The following is a 16,347-nucleotide window of genomic DNA, read 5'->3' on the forward strand; positions in this document are numbered from 1 at the left end:
CGCATGTCACTGTCACCCCCTGCCCGCACTCCAGCGGGACATCCCTTCCTCAGCCGGGCTCCCAGCCCGTCCCCTGGTGTGTGCTGTGGGCACTGGGGAAGGCAGCAGCGCTCCTGCAAAAGCGTCGTGGCTCCTTTTCGCTGGACTCAGCCCTTTCCCAGGCTCCGAGCAGGAGCACACTCGTCTGCACATCATGTTCCCATTATTCTGTCCATGGTTTTCAGGGCAGGACGTGTCTTCATCTCTATTTCAGCAATTCAAAGCTGCTGGCACCCAGTGATGATGTTCTGGACGCAGCTGTGGGGGAGGAAACCGGCACAGGGACAAATGGTGGCCTCCCCACCGTCATTTTCCTTCCTTCTGTTATTCCCAGGGGTGGCTGGGCTGCTGCGACAGTAGAAACACTCAAGAATTTCAACCCTTCCAATTTGCTTTTTCTTCCTTCGAAGTCCACATCAGTCCCGAGCCAAAGAGAAGAGTAAACGAGCTAATGGGGAACAGAAGGCAGCAGGACTCATCCCAGCTGGAAATCTCCCAGCTCTGTGGCACGAGAGGGCCACACGCTGCTTGGGATTGGGAAGAAATCCTCATCCCGTTCTGCGGCATCGGCTCCTGACCTTTCCCAGGCACAGCCGTGCCCCGGGACAAGTGACAGCCAGGGGTCTGCCGTGCTGCGGGGCCGTGTTCTAAAGCCTTTTGGGAAAGGAAACAATTCTGCGTTGTCACAGAGCGTGGAGAGACCCCCGGCTCCATCCCACTGTTCCCGGGCTGGTGCGGGCACAGGATGCGCACAGGGACGGGAACCTTTGGGATTGCCCCGGGGCGGGATGACAGCGGGCTGGGCGCCTCCTCCTGCGGCTGGACGGGCTCGGGCTGAGCCGACCCGACCCGAGCGAACCTGGCACGGCTCGGTTCGAACCGTTCCGAGCCTATCGGAGCCGAGCCGGTGTCAGTCCGCTCCGCCCGTGTCCCGCCCGCCGCCGCGGTTGGCGGTGCCGGCGTGGGGCGGGGCGGGGCGGCAGCTTCGAATCGCGGCGAGAGCGGTGCCCGAGCGCGCTCTGTCACCCGCACTGCCCGGGACAGACCTTCCCGACCATTGCCGACCGTCCCCAGCCCCGCTCCGTCCGCCCATGGGCAACGCAGAGTCCGTCCCGCGCGGCGCCGCCGCCCCCGGTAAGTGCGGTCCGGTGGGGTCGGTGCGGCTCCGCTCGGTCCCGCTCGGTGCCCGGGGCTCCCCCAGCGCTGCCGCAGCTCTGAGCACCAAACCCGGGTGGGGCCGTCCCGCCGTGTCCCTCGGATGGGGAGGATGCGACAGCGGCATCGGTGCCCCGGAGGGAGGTGACAGGTGACATGTCATTGCTCGGACCGCGCTCAGCACGGCCGTCGCAGGTCTGAGCCCTCTGCTCACCCGCGCTGGGACCGCCCCAGATACCTCCGAGAGGCTTTGGGGGCTTCTTCTCCCTCCTGCCAAACCAGAGCTGAGGCCACGAATGTACTTTCATCCCTCGCAGCTGCTGCCCGCGCAACAGCGCTGCCAAATCCACCCGCCGTAATTCAAAGTCCTGCGCTCCAAAATCTCCTGCCAATCCCAGCTCCGGGGCTGGGAGAACAGACCCGGGAAAACAAACGGCTTGGCGCTGGCCGCGCCGCCGGGTGTCAGGTTCTTGTTGCCTTTTATGCGTCTTTTTTTTTTTCGTGTCCAAGAAGTCCAACAGCCGCCAGCCTGGTTGGCTGGATTTGAAGGGAGCTGATAACTGAGCTCAGCCAACCGGCACAAGATGCCAGCGCTCTGGAATACAAATAATCCTGGGTGGGAGTAAGAAAAGCATTGAGTAACGTGCGGGCTAACGCGGAGCAGCATCGTGGTTACAGCGAGCAGTGAGGTTCTGCAAGCCTCAACTTGTTTCTTGTTAACCTCTCCTTGGCCTGGGGCCTTTGGGATTTGCAAAAACTGCAGAACAGTTTTTTGTGTGTTTTTTTTTGTTTTTTTTTTTTTTTTTTAAATGCGTGTGACCTGCTGCAGTTTCAATAAAACGCTGTCGTTCTTCCCACCTGGTCCTTAAAGGAATGCGATCCATTTTTTTAGGCATCTGCAGCGGGGTCTGATTTAATGACTTCTTTCACAAAGTCCTTAGTTCTGTTTCCTCTTCCTCTGGGGGAACCCAAAATATTTTGCTGCTGGCAGGACGAGGGTGTTGTCATTGACTCGGTGTGTGAGTTCAGCAGGATGTGCAGAGGGGTGAAGCTGCACTGCTGGATGCTCCTGCCTGACCCTCCTACAGGTGTGTGTGGTATGGAGGGGAGGGAAAAGTCCCTCTGGATCTCTGCCAGGGACCTTTGGAGCAGGAGGTTGCATTGCCCCGAGTGCCAGGTTCATTGGCGGGAATCCAGAGCGGGTTCCCAGCGATACTACAGCAGGAGAAAAAGGAATGTGGGTCAATGCAAAGTGAGACTGGGTTGTCTGCACCTGTAGCAAATACTTTTCCACGCAGGAATTGGGCAGAGAATAGACAGAAAAAAAACCCCAAAACCAAAAGAACAAACCAAACCACTCCTGGGTGCCTGTGCTGTGGGGTGTTACCGAACCCCCAGGGGATGAAAAGCTGGGCTGTTCCCAATAAATGAGTGCTTTGGGTGCCTTTTAACCCCCCTGCTGGAGCGGGTTATTCTCTCATTTCTGGTATTTCTCTTTCCTGCGAGCTGCTTCTGCTGTGTTTGGCTTCGGGGTGGTCAGCCCCCATCAGATTTCCATCCTTGCTACGTAATGCAAGATTATTTCTAACCGATGAATAACTCTGCTCCCCGATGTTGGTTTTTGTTTTGAAATCCAAACATGCAGTCTTTGATTATAAAGCCAGCTCCGCCAAACTGAGTTGGAGATAACATTTTGGAAGTTAATGAACTGTTCGATAAGTCAGACCTCAATAATACTTTGTGTCAACAGCTGCTGCTGCTGCTCCCGTTTGCTTAGCTCTGAAGGTAAATAAATGCATTTGATGATACTTCTAATATTGGCCAGGAGAATTTGAACCAAGATGGAATTAATTGTCAAGGGCTAAAAGAAAGATCATCAGTGTTTGGGTAGAAAGCAAGAATGTGGGATCATAAAATCGGTAAATCCTTGAAGCTGGAGTTGTCGCTGAGGCACGAGGGTTCTTAATTTAGAAATATTGATCTGTGCATCTATTGTATGTGAGGTTCTGCAGCCTGGTGGGCCCCATGTCCCCTGGTCCTGGCTCGAATGGGCAGCGGGACTCCAGGGTGGACACTGTCACTGGAGGGCAGCCGAGGATAAAAAGTCAGCACTTGATACTCTAACTCACCGGGAAATAAAAACAAAAAGGCTGAATAAATGCCACGAAAAGGACACTGTGAAGTTGGTTGCTTAAGGGATCAAAAGAAAAGCAAATAACCATGCAGCAACTGGTCCCAGGAGAGCAAAGCGCGGAGAGGGGCACAGCTGAGGGTGACTTCTCACTCCAGGAGCAATGTGCATCCTTCTGAACAACCAGGAACTCTCTCAGTGGGGGAGAAACTCTGAATTATTTGCCCCTTGTGCAGCTCAACAAGGTCAAAAGTCGCTGACAGGTTTCCTTGCATAATACAAGTGAACTTATGCCTGTATTAGATAATCATTCCCTGACTGAACTCTGTTAATGGTCCCGGAGTGTAAAACCAAATTGCAGTGCTGGGAGAGTTCCAAGTCAGCACAGAGCACACGGATGGCTGTGCTGGGTGACTTTTTGGTGGATCTGACCTTATCCAGTGTTTGGGTGTCTCCCAAAGTGTCATTCCTGGGCTTCTCTCGGCTCTTAGCTCCCAGATTTCTCCTTCTGTAAGAAGTTTTCCGACTGACCCTGTGCCGGAGAAGCAAGAGGAATTTGTTCCCGCACGGTTTTGTTTTCCCTCTGCTCTGGAGGGCAGCGGGAAAGATGAAGGATCCCAGCTCTGGGTTTAGATGGCGCCAGAGCCTCAGGAAAGGCTCTCGCCCGAGAGTGGCACCGGCGCCTCTCACCTGAGCACAGCTCTGAGCCCAGCCCGCCCGCACCGACGGGGACAGGAGCTGTCCTTGGGCACTGAAGTGTCAGGTTTGGTTGGGATCTTGACTCCTGCGGCTGGGAAATTCTCAACGCATGTTTTGTCTTCGCCTCTGTGCTTCTCACCCTGAGTCCCTGTACCCAGCTGCCAAAATGTTCCATATTTTGCAGTGTGTTCCCTCATGGAGCGTGCTGGCATTGCCCGTCCTGCATGGATGCACACCCCCGAGATGAGCTGCCGACAGCGGGCTCCAGGCAGGCTGGGGCAGCTGCGGGGAAAGCAGCACATTCCCCTCTCGGTTTGCCCAGGGACACTTCGGTTTCACACGGCTCAGCCTGTTCTCTCATTAACTAATCGCTGCTGCACAACTGCAGTTCTGCTCTCCCCCCAGGTGCTGGGGGCTGCGCCAAGCTCAGCTCACCTGGGGATTGAAGTTATTGTCTCAGCTGGATTTTTATTTTACTGATAAATGAACAGCATTTATGTGGATTTATCACGAAGGTGGTAAGAGAGTACAAGTCGTGTTTCCTTCTCAGTGCACGGTGTGAAATCCTCTCAGAAGTTTGGCTGCGGGGGATTCCCTGCAGCCTCATCTCGTGGGATCCCAGAAGGGTTTGGGTTGGAAGAGTCCTTAAAGCTCATCCTGTTCTAGCTACTCTGCCATGGACAGGGACACCTCCAGGTTGCTCAGAGCTCCAATCTGATGCTCAGGAAAAGCTGATGCTTAGCAGTGATGTATTTTTTTTTTTTTTTTTTTTTGCAAATCTGGATGAGTTTTCATTTTCTGGAGGCGCCTTTGCACTGCTCTGGGACAAACACAAAGTGTTCACTCTGATACAAACCTTCCCAGGGCAGGGGGCTGTGCTGAGGAGGGGGACACACAGTGATTACCGCCCTGAGGGGAGATGGGAATGACTAGTGGGTGTGTGTTCCCATTAGGTCACCCCTAACACACCTTTTCAGGCCTCTTCACTAGGGCCAAGCATTTTTATCATCTCTGAGGCTGCTGCACACACCTAAAAAGGAGCATCTATATGGCCTGAGCAGGAAGGACTCCAGTTTTCATGTTTGGCACTCAAACCACGCCGTTATAAATGCCTGCTCCTGCCTTGAACTGGAACATAAATGTTTATAACTCCTGTTGCTCTCTTAACAGTCTGCCCATTAATTTAGTGTCGAGGCACCTTTTAATTTCTGACCTCATCTGGGTACCAGCCCAGAGTCTGCTGACGTTGCTGACTGTTTTTTTCCCCATCAAGAACAGGAGTTTTGCTTTTAGGATTCTGCCCTCAAATTGCAGAGGTGAGGTTTCTCACACACATCCCACCTTCCTGGCTGGGATCACTCCTGTGGGTCTGAGAACCCCTCAGGGAATGGTTCCTGGGATACAGCTACAAATCCTGCAGTGGAGGGCGAGGGTAGAAGGCAATGAGAAACTTTAGGTCTTAAAATGACCCAAAAATTCCCCCAGCCCTCCATTGTCTCTATTTCTGGGTCCCTGATAAAACTAAAACTCGGCTCTAAATAATGTGCAGCGTTTCAGCAAGGAAAAAGCAAGACAAAGGGGCTATTTAAAGCCACCGTCTTTGCAGGGCTTGGCTGGCGGGCTCTGCCTCTTTTGTGTCATTGTGTCTGTGCAAAAACACAGACGAGAGGCCGGGGAAATACAATGTGCACTCCAACTTTGGACACATGCAAAGGTCAGCCCTGGTGCACGCTTGGCTCTGGGCTGAGCAGGTTAACTTGGATTTCTGTGAAGCAATGAGGGGTGTCATAAACAGTGGATGCAGTTAGAGAGCAGAATTACCTGTCTGGCCCGTGCCTGGCTGCTCTTTTTGCTCTGAAGTTGAGGCATTACTTTCCCTTCGTGGCTCTGCTCTGTCTTGCTGCTTGAATCCTGGGTCTTTTCCCCTTCAGTGTCCTTGGGTGGATAAAAAGGCCAGGAGTGTCTGTGTGAAACGTTTGGAGAGCCATAAATATAAATGTGAGGTGTCACAACGTGTGCCCAGCTTGAAAGCAGCTACAGAACCCTCAGAGGCTGCTGCTAACCTGGGACGTGTTCTGGCAGGGGAAGGAACACAATAAAAGCACTTGCTAAAACTGAAGGGAGCTGCTTGCTGCAGGTTTTTTTGGGAGGACGGGGCATGGGAGGGAGGCTGGAAATGGCCCAGGAGGAAAGGAGAGCACAGAGGGATGTGCTGGAGGTGACATCCTGCAGGGTTGTGCTGCACTGGTGGGAGATGGGGAACCTGTCTGGGCCCTGGACCTGCACAAGCTGAGGAGGGTCTGAAAACTGAGCAGGATTTTGGGATCCTCGAGGAGTCCATAGAAAGAAAAACCTGTAGAGAGGTTTGTTTTACTGAGGAGATGGGGCAGGTTAGTTTTTTTGTTGTTGACCTATTTTTGGAGGGGGATACAAGCACTCGTGAGCTTTTCAAAGGCTGAAGTGTGTGTGTGTTTAAGAAGTTTCAAGGCAATCTCAATGCTTTGAAAAGTAGCTCTGACGTGCCCCTCAAGGGTGAAATCTCGGACCAGCAAAGCCCAGAAGGCAGAGCACGACAAAAGAAGGTTATGGAGTTATTGGGGTCTGGGTGTAGGGCCATGGGCTGTGTTCCCAGCTCAGGAAAGCTGCTGGGGTGGGAATGATGTCCACAACACCCAGACTGCTGTGGCTGCTCTAAATATTGCATTTTCAGGGCACAGCACTCACCCAAATATCACACTGATAACACGGCAGGGGCTTGAGGGAACCCCCAGCTCTGGGGCTGTCCCACTGTCTCGGTGGTGTGAAGGGGAAACTGAGGCCCGAGGCGATAACAGCTTATCTGTATCTTATCTGTGCCTTTTCTGGAGTTTGCCCCACCTGCTGTGGGTCGGGTTTCTCTTCTGGTCGCAGCAACCCCCCAAATCTCGAGGCAGTTCAGGAGCCCTGGCTAAGATCCCTGCTGTCATCTCTGAACTGTGCTGCCTCCCCAGTGCCTGGGGGTATAAAAACATCACATCCATTTGGGAGCTTTATCTGCTGCCTCCTTTCTGCAGCGTTGTGATGGATTTTTGGCCTTGTTAAAGTAATCTTCCGCGAGGATTTATCTATTTTTCGTGTGTCAAAGATAATTCTTTTTTTTTTTTTTTAACGCTTCTTCATGCTGAGTTAATTTGCTCTCTGTCAAACCTGTTTTGTTTTTCGCTCGAGCCCCGTGAGTGGGAGAACCCAGCTCCCAGGAATGTGTGTGTGCATCTCTTCTCCTGTATGTGGGACCCCCGTGCCAATAAATCCAAACCTCCAACCCACAAAGCCTCAGAAGGAGCACAGCCCTCAGCTGCACCCAGGGGTGGCTCTGGATTCCCAAGGGATGGGGTTCCAGCCAGCCTGGTTCCCCTTTGGAGCCATCAACAAAGCCATTCCCTTCATTTGGCCAGGAAAAAACACTTGAATTTGGGGAGATGTGGAGCCTTCTCCTCCTTTTCCTCTCCTGTCCACTTGTGCCTTGCAGACAGGAGCTGGAGCTGGTGGGATGCTGTGGGGACAGGTTTTTTTTCTTCTCTCTTCATCCAAACTGGAATAACATGGTTTGTTTTGTGTTGGAAACTGGGAGAACAGGTTACTCAGAGCCTGAGAGCTGCTACTAATTTATGTTTGTTCTTTTTTTTCCTCTATCTCTAATTTGCTGAAGGTTAATGGGGCTGCGACAAACAACCCTCTTAAATGCCACAGGGTAACAACCACCCCAGAGCTTCCTGCTGTGGGCTGTGACCAGGGGAGCTGCCTGGTCCCTGTCCCTTGGGAATGGCCTGGATTGTCACAGCCTTGTGACAGCTTGGGGCTGAGCTGGAGCTCTGTCATGGCTAGAGCATTCAAGGGTGATTTTAGGATGCTTCAGGGCTCCTGCTGATAGCAGGGATGCTGAATCCAGGTTTAGTTGATCCCTATAGCTGCATGTGCACAGGGCAGGGCTTGGGGCAGGATCAGAGCGGGGCTTGTGCCATGTGGCTGCTGAAGTTTTTTGGTGTCAGGAGGAACAACTGGGTGCTGGAGAGGCTGAGCAGGAGGGAGGATCTCCCACTTGTCTCATTCCCCTCGTGCTGATGTGGAGAAACAAACCCAAACCGAGCTGTCCTGGCCGTGACAAGTCCCATCGGAGGCTTTGCCCCTTCCCAGCTGGGAGTTTTTGGAGGCTCTGGGTGCTCCTTGCTGGGTTTGCTGTGCTCTGAGTGTGGGGAGCAGCTGGAGGGGGAGCTGGGGCTTTGGGAGAGGCCGGCCAGAAGAAGAAAAACAAGAAGCAGTTGTTTGTTAAGCTGCTTTGTTCTCTCTATTTCTGCAGCTAACCTTTTGCTTCTCAAAGCAATAAAAACCCAACAAAAACCAACTCTCTTCAAAAAAATACTGCAGGGTGTTTCTTTGTGTGCTTTGACTAAGCTGTTCCTCATAAACCAGCGGCTTTTGCGTAAACACAGGCATGGCAGGCAGAATTATCTGCTTTTTTTTTTTTTTTTTTTGCAGCTGCCAAGTACCTCTGCTCCCCCGGTGATGTGTAAATGGGGGCAGTGAGGCTGGGAGAGGCAGAGCAGACAGAACCTGGGGTGCTTTTCTCTGCCTGCTCCTGCTCTGCCATGGGGACACCCTGAGCTCATTTGTCCCCGGATGCCACCAGGGCTCCAGGGAGTCCCAGGCTGGGCATTAAACCAGCCAAGGACTTCAGGGCGTGAAATAGGGACTGAAAACCGACCCTGGGCTGCATCTCTGGGCAAGGGCCACCCTCAGGACTGTAAATGTGCCTCTGGAGATGGGCTGTGATGTGAACTTTTAATTGCTTGCCAGTGCTGGAGCCCCAGCAGAGCTCGAGGTGGCAGCAGCAGCTGTTTGGTTGCTAATTGCTGTGTCTGCTCCCTCGTGGCCTCCAGTCAAAGCTGGCATGCTGAATCCACGATCTGCTGGAGAGGAGGGAGACCTCCCTTCCACCCCTTTGGGCTGTGGGCTTCAATGATTTTTTTTTTTTTTTAATTCATTCCCAGATAAAAATGAACAAAAATTCCGTGTCGTGTGATGGCTCTGATAAGCTGGAGGCTCCAGTCATGCCCCAGCACAGACTGCCCATTACAGCCTTTGTTTATTTAAAAATAAAAAGCCCAACCTCACTATCTTGATGATGGAAAAAAAAAAAAAATTCCATAAACGTGCCAGAAGCGCAATTGGTGCCAGTGGAAACCAAAAATGACCCTTTGCCTTCCCCTCCACCCACCTTTTTCACAGTCAAGTGGTTTGGGAGGGAGCTTTTCTTAGGCCCTGGGGGTGCTGCAGGAATCCTTTCCCATGAACCCAAAGCAGTCTCAGATGCTCCAGGGGATGGTGGAAGGCCTGTGCTAAAATTCCAGGTGGAATCGTGTGTCTCCGCCTCTCCAACTGTGACCAAATCCTTTTGGGACCATCCTAAGGGCAGCAGCAAAGTGCCCTGGGAGTGCTTAGGGCAATCTCGTTATCAGCATCTTCTCTAATGCGGGATCATCCCGTTATTTGGATAACGGAGCAGTCTGCTCCCTGCCTGGCTGCGGGCCAGGGACACTGATTCCAGGTCGGCCCCTTCTCCTGCCTCCTCACCCCTGCTCTGCCTGAGGGTCGCTGGGGGCTTTTCCTGCCCTTTTCGGGGACATTCCCAGCTCAGCTCCCGCGGCGTGGCAGGGGAGGAGTCCCCTTCTCCATCCTTCATCCCCCTCCTGATGAAGATGTGCCCACAGCCTGGTGCTGTTCAGCATCTCCTGTCCCTCTCTGGCCTCAGCTGCTCAGCCAGGTGTCCCCTCAGTGCCACCAAAAGGCTGGGCTGAGCCTTTGAGGTTTTTGTGGGAGCCCCGCAGTGGTGGCTCGGCCAGGGATGCATTTCATGGGAGGATTGCTGCCGCACAATGCGCTTTTTGTGCGATGATGTGGTGTCTCTGAAATCGTTTCCTCCGACAAGCCCGTCCACGCCCAAACCAAAATAAACACTCTGAAAGGCTGCGAAGATAAACACACAATGCCTGCCCTTAAATGCAGCTTTCTCCCGCTCCTTGCAGGCACCTGCTCCGTGTCGTGGGGAGGAGGAGCACCCAGGAATGCTGAGTTCGGATTACCCAACACAGGCTTTGGCAGATGTTCCCTTTCCAGAGCTTCATTTCGGACCGTCGTTCTCTCCTGTAGTCAGTAACTCTCTCAGAAAGGAGAAAGTGAAGCCTGGAGCTCTGTCCCGGAGAAAGTGAAGCCTGGAGCTCTGTCCCCTCCTCGCTCGGCCTTTTTAAGGTCAATGCTTTAATTCCATCGCTTTGAGGCCCTGCGCCGTTCCCAGGGCTGGGAATTCCACCCCTCCGAGCTGATTTCCAGTTTGCTCTCACCCATTTTTGGGCTCACCCAGAGCGTGGTGGGTGAACCAAGGTGCCACCTCAGCAGCAGCCACCACCACCCACAGCTGCTCCTCTGAGCTTTCCTTCGGGAATAATTTGTATAAAAGAGGGAATTCTAACCCCTGCTCCCTCAGCCTGTTTTCTGGGTTGCTAAACTCCCTGGGGAGTTGGTGTTTTGGGGTGAGGGAAGTGCCCTGATGAAACTCCCGGGTTATTTCTCCTCCCCGAGTCCTTTGCAGCTTTTCCATTTCCCGTGGCTCTGTTGTGTCCTCGGCAGCGCCCCGTGAAGGGAATCAGCAAACCGGGCACAAACCCCTTGTTATCAGTGCTCTGGCATCTCCTCCCTCCTCCCACCCCCTTTCCCCAGTGAGACTTGCTCTGGCTAAACCCAGTCTCTGATGGGAAAGTACTCTGGTTTTAATTAGCATCTTAATTAGTTTATCAGGCATTGGCACCGCTGTCATTCCTGGATGCACTTTTCAGCAGAGCTCTTGTTCTTGCTATCCTTCAGTGCTTAATTTTTTTTTTAGTTATCATGAAGTATCATTTTCCTGGTTCAGGGAGATATTTCTCTGAAATTCAATATTTGTTAGCTGAGCTGGGTAATACATCTTTTTTTATTATTATTTTTCCTCCCCAATAACCAAATCACTTCAGTTTTTCTTCTTCTGTCCAGCTCCAGATAGTGCCTGATCATTAATCCCAGAAATGTGCTGTGATAGGAAAGGTGTACCCCTCTGACAGATAAGCTTGACTGACATAAATAATTTAGTTCCTCTGCACCTTTTTTTTCTCCTTCTGTAACTGCTGGAGATCGAGGTGACCCACAGAAACATCTGAAATTCTCCTGCCAGTGATCTCCAGCTTTGTTTCCACCTATTTGGCAGCTGTAATTTATAATCATGCTCCAGTGGCTTCAGGAAGATTATATTCCTCATTTTCATATCGTTTTTCTGCTACAGTTAGTGAAGAAAAAAAATAGGGGTATTTTGTCTATTTACTTCTTTGGTGTGGTCTGAACTCTGGGGTTTCCTTCCTCCTTTTCCCTGCTGATATTTGACTTACCCGAATCATCTTTATCTCATGATGGGCTGCCTGTTCTGTCTCTGAATTCTCTGTTTTTGCTGGGAAATTGCATTCCAGGTGTTGCCAATGGCTCACTCTTGGCTTAGCCGGGCTTTTCTTCCTCTTTGGTGGCAGAGGCTCTCCTGGGGTTTTGTCCCAGAACTCCTGGGACCATTCAGCAGAGACGGAACTGCAGTGGGGTCAGTGGCTCTGCCTTTCCCTGTCCTCACAGCCTCGGGGACACAGGGCCAAATAAAGTGACCACAGCAGGGGACTGGGGCAGCCCATGGGCGAAATTTGCTCTTTGCCAGCCAGCAGAGCCTGTGGCTGTGACGGGGACTGTCACTGGTTGGGCTGGGAGGTTGGGGGCTCCTGGCTCTGAACCTGCTCAGGGTCTGTTCTGTCTGCCTGGTGCTTCCTGGAGGGGCAGGAATCCCCTGAAGGATCTTCTTCCTTCTCCTCCCAGAGGTTCTCCCTGCCTGCTCTGCACCCCGGGGAGTGCAGACATGGATTAGAAGCTGGCTGAGACCCTGCTTAGACCCTTAGCTGTGTCAAAGGGGAGGGAAGGCGCTGAGGGAGTTCCAAGGAGCCAATTTTTTGGTGCACTTTGCTCCTCAGTGTCACCCCGCCCGTCTCTTTGTGGCAGAAAATCCTCCTGTGTTGTTGGGGCCCACATTTCTCCCACCTTAAAAATCTGAGTCCATGTGGCCAAAACTGTGATGGTTTTTAGTTCCCTCCCTTCCCAAACTGCCACGCCGACCCTTCCTCAGCAGCTCTCTGAGCTCAGGGCAGAGCACCAGGAATAATTCCCACCCCAGCCCTTTGGAAGGGGCTGGCCCAGGCAGGTGCTGTGTGTCAGTCGGGTGTTCAGGGATTCCTGGCAGAGCTTTGGGATGTCTGAGGGGTGCTGAAATTACAGCCTGTGGGAATCCAACTGCTGCACAGGCTTTGAACACTGAGGAGGAAAAAAAAAAAAAAGAATACTCTAGTGGCTTTTTTCTTGTGATTTCACTGGCAAGGCAGGAAGTTTGCAGCTGATGGGGGAAAGTCTTGGCTGCTGAGCCTGGAGTGGGATGGAGGGATTTGAGTTGAGCTTTCTTATTTCATCTTTATGGTAGTGACTCACTTGACACTTGACTTTATTCTGTAATTGCAATGTTTTAACCTGAAGCTTTGCAGATGGGGAGCTGACAGGTCGTTCTGCTCGGTGTGAGAAGAACTAACTCAGGTTTGATGGTCCTCTGCCCTTGTCAGGGTCCTGTGCCAGCCTTTTTCCAGCTCCAGACCTGTTCCCAGTGAGAGCAATGGAAATGTTGTCTCATCAGAGGCTGTTCCTGGTTTCTGGGGTCTCTCCAGGCCTGGTGTTGGTATCTCTGCCAGAGAAAATCCCACAGCTGGAGCTGTTGTGGAATTTGGCTGTGCTTGGGGCAATTCCTGGATTGTTCCCTCACCAGGAGCAGCAGGGAGTGACTGAGAGGACCCAGTGTCCTCTCGAGCAGGGAGAAGGGCTCTTTACCTGAGCAAGGTCCTGCATTTCTGTTTCTCCACATTCTCCAGCTATTCATGGGGATACAGTGATGCTGTCAGTGTCTAAAAAACACCAGCAGTGCTCTGAGATCTGCTGGGAAACATTGTGTGCTGCTGCATTTATGGTTCAGAGGGACTGACCCACTCACTCAGCCTGATGCAAACTTTCACTCAGCTCTTCCCATCTGGCACCCATTTCTTCTTGACTCCAGGTTTTGGTAAGGAAAGGAGCGAGCAGGATGCCACTGACTTTTTCCAAGGTCTATCTGAGAGGTAGTGGGGTAGACAAAAAAATGTGGCGTTGCAAAACTCTCACTGGGCCTCCAGTGCATTTAAATAGCTTTAAAAATTACTTCTGTCGGCACAGAATCCTCACTGCCAAATCATCACCAAATCCGAGTGCACGACTGGGCTCCACATCTGATTCAACCCCTGATGAATCATTATTTCCACTACTTGTTGTTCATAATTGCTTCTGCTAATCCTCAGCTGCATTTGCATTTTCTCAGAGCTCACCATCCCCTTCATCCCTTCCTGGGTGCAAGTCTGGAGGTGTCAACATCCAGCTCGCATCCCTTGTAATGTTCAGAGGAGCTGTAAAAGCAGGAGAAAGTGATCCTCGGCTGGTGTAAATTATCAAAGCTGCGCCGAGTGGATCTGTAGCACTCAGCTGCAGGAATTCCCATGGGATATTTCATTCCTGCTGGCTGGAACAGCAGAAAGCTGCTGGGGGAAATGGCCTTGTTCAAACATACCTGATGTGAGCACGACTCACAGCTGAGCAATTCCCTGCTCCTTTGTTTGGGCCTGTTAAGCTTTAGCAAAATAAAAATCAATCTTTTGGCCTTTTCTGCTGGTTCCTGTGTGGAGTCAGGTGTTTTACAAGCTCTCCACATCCTCTCGGCCGCACAGCAGCCTGTTAAACTGGAAGCCCAAGGCAGAGGCTGCCTGGCAGCTCACAGAAATAGGAAAAGGATTGCCAGGTTAAGAATAGTTTAGTTACTTAAGGGGTGAAAAGTTTCCCTGCAGATAACCAGAGTTCACATCTGTAGTTCTGACTTATTCCAGCACTGATTCCGCCCGGGTTCCTTGCTGTTGGGAAGGCAGAGGGTTCGTTTGGGTTCTGCTGCATTAACCCCACGGTCAGAACTGTAAATGGTTCAGGGAGAAAAAGGTACCTGAGCCAAGCCTTGTTGTCACAATCAAAGGAAATTGTCCCTTTTCAACTTCAGCTGAATTTGCAAAACGTCCTGACCCCAACGTGTGTTCACCCGAACCCTTCAAAACGGGGTCAGTTATAAACAACTTTCCTTCATTCAGCTGGAATAGGGGGAGAAGGGGGGCCAGGAAAATTTATTGAATGGAAAAGGATGGGATCTTTGTAAAAAGAAAAAAAAAAGGAAGAAACGGATCCTTCCCGCTCTTTGGAAGGAATTGCAAACAATGGAGGTAAAACCCAAGACACAAACCCATCCCCTGTGTAGGCTGGGAGCTCCAGAGCCACCCAGCTGGCTCCAGCCAGCTCCAGGCACATCACTTCCCCTCCAGAGAACCATGGAATGGTTCAGGCTGGAAAAGACCTCTGTGTGTGTGTGTGTTCTTCTCCCCCTCTTTCTCCCATTCAGGGGCAGTGTTGCCAGTGGGCAAACACTAATCCATCCTGACAGCTCTGCCCATCTTCCTGCTTTGGTCTGGCAACCAGCAAACAGCTTGATTAAGGTCCCTGGGGCTTTATTAGTGCAGCTTGTTGCCTGTAAATTAATCAACAGGTTTCCTGTGTTTAACTCTTTCAGGGAATGCTCTGCATTGCTGTGGGTGGTGAATCAAGCCTTTAGAGCTTTTTTTTTCTTTTTTTTTTTTTTAAAAAAAAAAAGGCATGGCAGAAATAGCCTCAAAGGTTTTACAGTCCTGGGTTCTTGGGGCAGGAGGCGAAGAGGTCCCGTGGGCTCTGCAGGTGCTGCTTGTCCCATCTCTAAGAGCAATTTTAGGCTTTTGCTTTATTTCTCTTGGCTGTTTACCCCCTGTAAAATATCCATTATCCACGCAGAGGGCAGCCAGATGGAGCCTGCACTTTGCTGAGTTATCCATAAGGAATCAGATGTGCTCTGGCCCCTCGAATCAGAAGCACAAGGGGGAACAGAACCTCCTCGGTGTCCTGAGGTTTGTTCTGGAGCCGTGGGCAGAAGTTGTCAGGAAGTTTTCTTTGGCAGAGTTGTCTTTCAGGCTTTGGGCTTGTCCTTTAACTGTTTGGTCTCACCGCACAGGGATGAGGACAAATGACTTTGTAGCTGCTGCGGTTTGCACAGCAAACCTGGGCTTTGGTAACGAGCAGAAGGTTTGGGGGGCACACACTGAGTTTTCAGGTGACTGCAGACACCAGGATGGAGATGACTGATGTTCTGTGGATACAATGGGTTGGACATCCTCTCATCATTTCAAAGCTCACAGGATTTCCAGCTCCTCACACGGGGACACGCAGCTCCTTATCTCCATTTCCCATTCCTGTGCCTGTTCCCTCCCACTCGCTGGAGGCTCCATCAGTGCGTTCCCTCCCTGTGCTCTGTCCTGCCCTGAGGGCCAGCACAGCCCCTGCCTGTGCTCCCACACACCCCAGGAGCCCCAGGAGAGCAGCAGCAGCCTGCTCAGAGAATTGCCTTCCATGTGCTCTGGACTTCACCCCACAGTGAACAATGCTGAGAACACGCTGCTCCTATTGATTATTTTTAGCAACAAATCAAAGATGGAAGAAGAAGGAGAATGTGCCCGTGCAGGGGTTGTCTCCTGCCCCAGCGGGAGGGGAGCAGCTGGCACAGGAGGGCTGTCCTGCTCTGTGCAGCTTCCCCCAGGAAGGATGTGCTCCTGAAGCTGGACCAGAGCGGGGTGAGGTGTGGAATCTGCCTTCAGAAGCTGCATCCAGCATCTGCCTCCTGGATGTACAGTTCTCTTCTTCTGGCAGTACAAATTCTCACATTTGATCACACTTTTCATGCCTATTTTACTAGAAGGCTTTAAAGCATCTTAATGCTCGCTGGAGTTGTTGCATCCAGGTGTGAGCAGCGCTTCCTGCCCAGGAGCAGTGCAAAGGAATTTGGAGAATGAGGCTCCAGCTTCGGATCCTTGGCAGCTGTGGGTGAAGCAGCTTGTAGATACCTGCACCACCAGCGAGAGCTCCCTGGCAGGAGCTGAAACACCTGCAGGAGCCAAGTGTGTGAGCTGGAATTCCCAGTGATGCTGCCTATGGACCCCCCCAGGTGACAGCGGAAAATTGTGTGCAGAGAAAGTGTTTTCTCTGCCATTTAAAATGTCAGAGTTAATCTGCTCTTGTGAGGATGCTCTTTGTGGTGG

General features: G+C 51.9%; 1 protein-coding gene across 1 annotated transcript in view; it reads left to right on the forward strand.

Moving 5' to 3' along the window:
* The first annotated feature begins 1,096 nt into the window (after positions 1-1,096).
* NEURL1B (neuralized E3 ubiquitin protein ligase 1B) overlaps positions 1,097-16,347 on the forward strand; it is a 122,008-nt gene continuing 106,757 nt past the window's right edge. The window contains exon 1 of the mRNA XM_066196809.1: positions 1,097-1,173. Within this exon, the coding sequence (XP_066052906.1) occupies positions 1,131-1,173 (43 nt within the window). The 5' untranslated portion in view covers positions 1,097-1,130. The remainder of the gene's footprint in view (positions 1,174-16,347) is intronic.

The sequence above is a fragment of the Chamaea fasciata genome, unplaced genomic scaffold (assembly GCF_029207755.1).
Source record: "Chamaea fasciata isolate MVZ Bird 193981 ecotype frontalis unplaced genomic scaffold, bChaFas1.0.hap1 SCAF_15, whole genome shotgun sequence".
In the NCBI taxonomy this organism is placed as follows: Eukaryota; Metazoa; Chordata; class Aves; order Passeriformes; family Sylviidae; genus Chamaea; species Chamaea fasciata.